The 7,500-nt window shown below is 48.5% G+C and overlaps 1 protein-coding gene across 1 annotated transcript in view; it reads right to left on the bottom strand.

The window, feature by feature from the left end:
* The window catches only part of LOC134097469 (angiopoietin-related protein 7-like), a 9,310-nt gene extending 8,916 nt beyond the window's left edge, over nt 1-394 (bottom strand). The window contains exon 1 of the mRNA XM_062550338.1: nt 1-394. This exon is cut by the window's left edge and continues 20 nt beyond it. Coding sequence (XP_062406322.1) covers nt 1-394 — 394 coding nt within the window.
* Nucleotides 395-7,500: the final 7,106 nt, after the last annotated feature.

Genomic DNA, 7,500 nt, shown 5'->3' with positions numbered 1-7,500 from the left:
CCCTGTGGCGGTGGTTGCGTAGCTCCTCCTGCAGTTCGGAGACGGTCTCCTTGAGCGTGAGGATGTGCTGCTTGCGCTCCTCGTTCTCGCGCAGCCAGAAGGCCACCTGGTCGGTGCAGCGGAACATGTCTGGGCAGCGCTCGTGCTCGTCCAGCTGTGGTAGCGTTGCGGTCAGGCGGCACATGCCGTCCTCCTGCAGCTGGTTGCTGTACTCGCCGCACTGAGACTGAGACGTGTAGTCCTCGCCGCCGTCGCCCCCGGCAACCCGCGCCGCCGCCGCCGCCCACAGCAGCAGGAGAGTGGCGGTCAGTCGGAGCGCCGACGGACGGGTCACTCCGCACCGCTCCTGTCCGCACCTCTCCTCTCGCCTCCCCCTCTGCTCCGCACCCTCCATTTTGAGAAACGGGGATCGCTCTCTCCACGCGCCCACACACACACCTCTTAAACACACACACACACACACACCTCTTACACCCACACCAAGCCCTCACCCTACTTTACCGCAGAATTCCCAGAAACATCTTATTCCCACAGAATTCCCAGACACAGAATTCCCAAACACGTCTTATTCCGTCAGAATTCCCAGACGCATCTTATTCCCTCAGCATTCCAAGACACGTCTTATTCCCACAGAATTCCTGGACACGTCCCCTCTCATTCCAGCAGAATTCCCAGACGAGTTGCCTCTTATTCCCGCAGGAAGACACGGAACGCTGCTTCCTCTCTCCTCTCCTCCCTGCTGTGGGATGGATCTGGAGCACCATCCACACCTCGTCCTCCCTCGGCTCCTCTCCTCCTCCCTCCGGACCTCCGGAAGTGTGTGTGTGGGAGCGGGCCAGGGTGCTGCAGCCTGCACCACGTCCTCAGGTGGAGCGGGAGGTGTGTGTGCATGAGGGCATGAGGGCCGTGTGTGTGTGAGAGGTGAAGAGGGTGTGAGGGTGAAGCTTCAGGCCCATGCTCCTCCTCCTCACTGACGTGTTCCCAGAGGAAGAGGACCGTGTGATGATGATGATGGTGATGATGATGATGATGATGAAGATAGGATCACTCCACAATGGGTCTCACATCTGTGGGAGAGTAGCAGAGGTCTATCAGGATCCTACTGCATCTGACTTAATGAATTAACACACACACACACACACACACAGAGTCGACCTACTGTACTGTTAACAATGAATTAACAGGACTAATTAACTTCACCTTGTTGACAACAGAAACAGGTTTAGGGATTAATGCACGGAAACAAGCGCGTAGGACAGACTGTACACACACACACACACACACACACACACACACACAACAAGCGCGTAGGACAGACTGTACGTCATGATGTTGAATTGAAGGACATAAATGAGGCTAAATTAAACAGCAGTCCTGCACTGTACAGGGTAGTGAATGGGTGCGTTCAGTCCTGCGCTGTGCAGGGTAGTGAATGGGTGCGTTCAGTCCTGCGCTGCAGTGAATGGGTGCGTTCAGTCCTGCGCTGTAGTGAATGGGTGCGTTCAGTCCTGCGCTGTACAGGGCAGTGAATGGGTGCGTTCAGTCCTGCGCTGCAGTGAATGGGTGCGTTCAGTCCTGCGCTGCAGTGAATGGGTGCGTTCAGTCCTGCGCTGCAGTGAATGGGTGCGTTCAGTCCTGCGCTGCAGTGAATGGGTGCGTTCAGTCCTGCGCTGTACAGGACAGTGAATGGGTGCGTTCGGTCCTGCGCTGTACAGGACAGTGAATGGGTGCGTTCGGTCCTGCGCTGTGCAAATTATGTGTTTACTTGAATGTGTGTATGTGTGTGTGTGTGTGTGTGTGTGTGTGTTTGCATGTTTATTTGAATGTGTGTGTCTATGTGTGGGCGTGTGTGCCCTTAGGTTGCACCCAGCCTGCGGTTGTTCTGAGCAGTTTGTGCGTGTGTGTGTGTGTGTGCGTGTGTGTGTGTGATCATCTCTGAGATATTTGAATCCTTTCTAAGAGATTTGATTGGCAGATTGAAATAAAGAAATCAAATGTGTGAAGTGCTCCTGGCTTTGACCTTGCGTGTGTGTGTGTGTGTGTGTGTGTGTGTGTGTGTGTGTGTGTGTGTGTGTGTGTGTGAGGATCTCCCTTTGGGCTCAGGTCTTCAGTGAGAGTATTGACGTCTCAGCTGAGAGTGTGTGTGTGTGTGTGTGTGTGTTTGCATGTTCGTGTGACTATGTAAGGATCTTTCTCGGGGTCAGGTCTTCGGTGAGAGTGTTTAACACCTCAGCTGAGACTAATTATAGGACTGCAGATAACAAGACCATGTGTGGTCATTAAGTTACACACACACACACACACACACACACACACACACACATCTCTCATACATACACACACACACACACACATCTCTCATACACACACTCAAACACAAATATTTAGATGAGAATCAATCAAAGCATTCATTCACTAATATGCATACAGCGAACGCCCATGACACACACAGACATATCATATGCATCACTCACACTCACACACACACACACACACACACACATACACACACAGTGCTGTAAGCTCCCAATCTCTGCCCCTGCTAATAGTCTCGGCTGTTGTGGTCATGAACTCAGTGGGCTTTACGGCAATCTGGCCTGGGACAACTCCACTGGCAGCACGTTTCAGATTAACCACACCCAGCTGCTAGCCGCTAACTGCTAGTACAAATGTAGTTGATAGGGCTACATGTATATTAACCACACCCAGCTGCTAGCCGCTAACTGCTAGTACAAATGTAGTTGATAGGGCTACATGTATATTAACCACACCCAGCTGCTAGCCGCTAACTGCTAGTACAAATGTAGTTGATAGGGCTACATGTATATTAACCACACCCAGCTGCTAGCCGCTAACTGCTAGTACAAATGTTGATTACCCAATAAGAGCTAGGTCAGCTCAGAGGGGTCAACTATTGCGCTAGGTCAGCTCAGAGGGGTCAACTACAGTATATTGCGCTAACACATTTGTGCACCACCACAGCGTGCTTTCAACAGTGTTTACTAAGGAAAGGAAAGGCGCTTTCAACCAGCAATGCTAAACGTTTGCAGAAATGGATGAAAACGGCAAAAATATGTGGATGTCAGAGAAAGCAGATGCATTTCTATGAGCTTGATGTTCTGGAGATAGAACAGAATTCAAAACATTGCTTCAAGCAGGCATGCATCATACATCATTTCATTTTTTTTTTTTTTTTTTTTTGGTGTCCCCATCAAAGCTCAGACCAAACCTACGCCCTCGTCCCCATTCAGCCGCCAGGACCCCTAGATCTGGCAACAAAGACCTTCTCCACATCCCCCAGGACTCTTAGATCTGGCAACCTTCCCCACATCCCCCAGGACTCTTAGATCTGGCAACCCTCTCCACATCCCCCGTTCCCAGCTGTTGCAAAAAGGTGACAGAGCCTTCGTAGTCACTGCTCCACGCTTGTGGAATCAGCTGCCACCTGATATAAGAGCTGCCCCCTCCATCACTGCATTAAACCCAGGCTCAAACCCACCTGCAGTCTCTGCCCTCTATAACGCGCCATGCTCGCTTTCTGTGTCCTGACTCCTGCTGCTCCTTGTTTAATGTGTGGATGTATGTGTAGCCTATAGACTATGTATTTTATGCAATTTTACTTCATTAATCATTCTGTTTTGAAAACAGCATTTTGGCCAGTGTAACCTGTGTAGGCTATAAATGTGCTATAAAAAAGACATTTTGCTTTTTACTTAACACTGCTACTAATGGCCCAACACTGCAACTGATAACTCAACTTCAGTCAAACATGAGTCACAGAGGTGCTCTCTTTGCCAATCTCTACACCAACACATGTGACATGGGAGCCTTTAGCGGTCTATCCTCTGACAGGATCCTGGACCTGCTGAGCCCGTGGCCAATGCCAGATCTCATGGCAGCATGGAGCTCACCAAACCACCTGTCGGTAGTTCTTCTGCCCTCGAGCAGCACTGCTTGAGTCACCATAATGGACACTCAACAAACAGTCTACATGGCTAAGATAACTGATAGCATCACAGCTATCAAACATTTGAGGCCACCCACAACTGAAAAGAGCTAAGTTAGCACATAGCATCACACCTAGCCAACTGAAAATAACTAAGTTAGCACATAGCATCACACCTAGCCAACTGAAAATAACTAAGTTAGCATATATCATCACACCTAGCCAACTGAAAAGAACTAAGTTAGCAGATAGCATCACAACTAGCCAACTGAAAAGCCCTAAGTTAGCAGATAGCATCCCAACTAGCAAACTAAAAAGCCCTAAGCTAAGTGCCTATTAATGCTGCCATGCTGCTGACTGTAATCCATAGTTTCTCAGGCACTGAGATGGAGCGCTGGTCTTACCTTGGTCACTGCTGCTGAAGGGCCGTCCACTGCACCTCCCGTAGGACTGTGTGGAGAATGAAGCATGCCACATTAACTCTCTCTCTCTCTCTCTCTCTCTGTTCTGTGATTGAGAGAGCAGTGTGGCTGTTCCACTGTTATCCCTGTAATCCAGCATAATTGGATTAGTCATTCAGTGCAATAGACTCAGAGAGAAAGAGAGAGAGAGCGTGATGGAAGGAGAGAGAGATGAAGAGGGAGAGAGATGGAGGGAGGGGAGGGATGGAGAGAGATGGAGGGAGGGAGATCTGTGTGTTACCTGTGTCTCAGGTGTGTATGTGCTACCTGTGTCTCATGTGTGAGCGCTACCTGTGTCTCAGGTGTGTATGTGCTACCTGTGTGTCAGGTGTATGTGCTACCTGTGTCTCAGGTGTATGTATGTGCTACCTGTGTCTCAGGTGTGTATGTGCTACCTGTGTCTCAGGTGTAAGCGCTACCTGTGTCTCAGGTACAGTATGTATGTGCTACCTGTGTCTCAGGTGTATGTGCTACCTGTGTGTCAGGTGTATGTGCTACCTGTGTCTCAGGTGTGTATGTGCTACCTGTGTGTCAGGTGTGTATGTGCTACCTGTGTCTCAGGTGTATGTGCTACCTGTGTCTCAGGTGTGTATGTGCTACCTGTGTGTCAGGTGTGTATGTGCTACCTGTGTCTCAGGTGTATGTGCTACCTGTGTCTCAGGTGTGTATGTGCTACCTGTGTGTCAGGTGTGTATGTGCTACCTGTGTCTCAGGTGTATGTGCTACCTGTGTCTCAGGTGTGTATGTGCTACCTGTGTGTCAGGTGTGTATGTGCTACCTGTGTCTCAGGTGTATGTGCTACCTGTGTCTCAGGTGTGTATGTGCTACCTGTGTGTGGACTCAGTGGTCTGGTTGTCTGGTCTCCGGAGCTCTGGAGATGTGATGTCATCAGTCCTGCCAAAGGCCATTGGATGTTGACCTTCACATTCACATCCAGCCTCTGCCAACCTTAATGACCACACACACACATCACACACACACACACACACACACATCTCACACACACATAGCACACACATCGCACACATACCCACGCACACATCTCACACACTCACACACACATCGCACACACATCTCACACACACACACACATCTCACACACACACACATCACACATCTCACATACATCACACACACCCTCACACACATCTCTCACACACACACATCACACACACATCTCACACACATTGCACACACCCTCATACACACCCGCACACACACATCCACTCATCGATGTTGTTGTGTTGTGCTGTCACTCACGTAGATGACTGTAGACTGAGCGCCGGAACAAGAAACATTCCATCTGACGTCACTCTTGTTGTTTCCCTGGCGACGTTATGGAGATGCTGTTTCAAAGGCAGGTCTGACTAATGCTTTACAGAAAGTGTTAGCGCCACTAAAAGCTCTGCTGCTACTTTTAAGAGAGCGCAAGCGGCACTAAAAGCTTTGCTACTGTTTTACTTGAGGAAGTATTTAGAGAGAGAGGATGTTTTAATGGAGGGACAAAAGTAACATCAACAAAACAGTGGAAAAGTACAAGCACATGAGTTGGACAATCACAAACTCACAGTTTTATTCTCTTCACAGGGTTTTTTTTTGCCACAGTAGAGTTACTGTAAAGCATTAACTGTGATGTTGTTCTAAGGGTGTTAGGGTGTGGGTTTATTTTAGTGTTAGTGTTATGGTGTTGATTAATTTTAGTGTTAGTGTTATGGTGTGGGTCAATTTTAGTGTTAGAATAAATATGGTTGAAGTCTATAAAGTTTGGGGGGGGGGGGGTGCTCTATCATTTCATATGGACTAACAAAGGGAGCGTGTCAGAAGCTTTCAGTGGCTTAAATGCCAGAGAAGAGATTATCAGTTATTTATCTGACTTTACATCCTGCATTTGTCTTGTAACATAGGGAAAGGTAGAAGTGTCTGGAGTAACCTAATAATGTCAGCACCCTAGCTCAGTGACACGACTCTAGCGCTCACCAAAATAAGCTCAATGGTGTTGTGTGTGGGCCTCAGCCACTTGGGCGTGCAGTCGAGGCCGTCGTCTGGCATCATCAGTGGGAGGGATGCTGTCTTGGTGCTCCAGAAATCGTTGTATATCCAGTCAAAAGAACATTCATTATCTACAGTAAACTCGTTTACTCGTGTGACTAATCAAAAGAACATTCATTATCTACAGTAAACTCGTTTACTCGTGTGACTAATCTTTGATGCTTCCTGCTGACTGCCGGAAGACGATTGGTCACTGGCACCAGGTCAGGTTCAACAATATGAAACTAACAATATGAAAATATAGACTATTGTAAAACGACATAAGCTTAATTTAGTTTATTTTTTTTAAAACAATGGTACATATAAAAGTGGATAAACTGTCGCTCTGCATTCCCACTCATGGCCTGAGTAGCTCTTCCGTTGGAGACGGCGGCTCCTGTGGCTCGTACTCAGTATCATGGACTATCAATACTCAGCATCATGGACTATCAGTGCTCAGTGGACTATTTGCACATGTGGACTATTTGCCAAGGAGGTTATGTTTTCATCGGGGACCGGCGTCTGTCTGTCTGTCTGTTTTTCTGTCTGTTTGTGAGCAAGATAACTCCAAAAGTAATGGATGGATTTTGTTGAAAGGGAAGGTCAGACATGACCCAAGAAAGAAACGATTACATTTTGGGAGTGATCCGTATCACCGTCGGGATTCTGGAGGCGTTTATGTTTTTCACTTAGTGGTGTATGGTATGGCCACAAGGTGGCGATCTGAATAGTTTAGGTTCAAATGTACAATACAGGCGGAGGTCTGTGCTCTCGGAGCGCTTTTCTAATTGAGTGTGTGACAAGCAGCGTGTGTGTGCTTTCGAGCTGGGCTTACCACACACACACACACACACACACACACACACACACACACACACACACACACACACACTACACCTGCCCCGCACTGTCGTCATCCATCCCAATATTCAGAAATACAGCGAGACCCCCTGGCCCACAACAACACAGCGAGACCCCCTGGCCCACAATGATCGATGCCGGGCCACCACATCTCACAATGCATCACATCGACTTCAGCATGGGCCAGCTGTCCAACATTGTATT

This window comes from Sardina pilchardus, chromosome 12, assembly GCF_963854185.1.
Source record: "Sardina pilchardus chromosome 12, fSarPil1.1, whole genome shotgun sequence".
In the NCBI taxonomy this organism is placed as follows: Eukaryota; Metazoa; Chordata; class Actinopteri; order Clupeiformes; family Clupeidae; genus Sardina; species Sardina pilchardus.
Note: the sequence above shows the minus strand (reverse complement) of the source record. Positions and strands in the feature narration are given on the sequence as shown.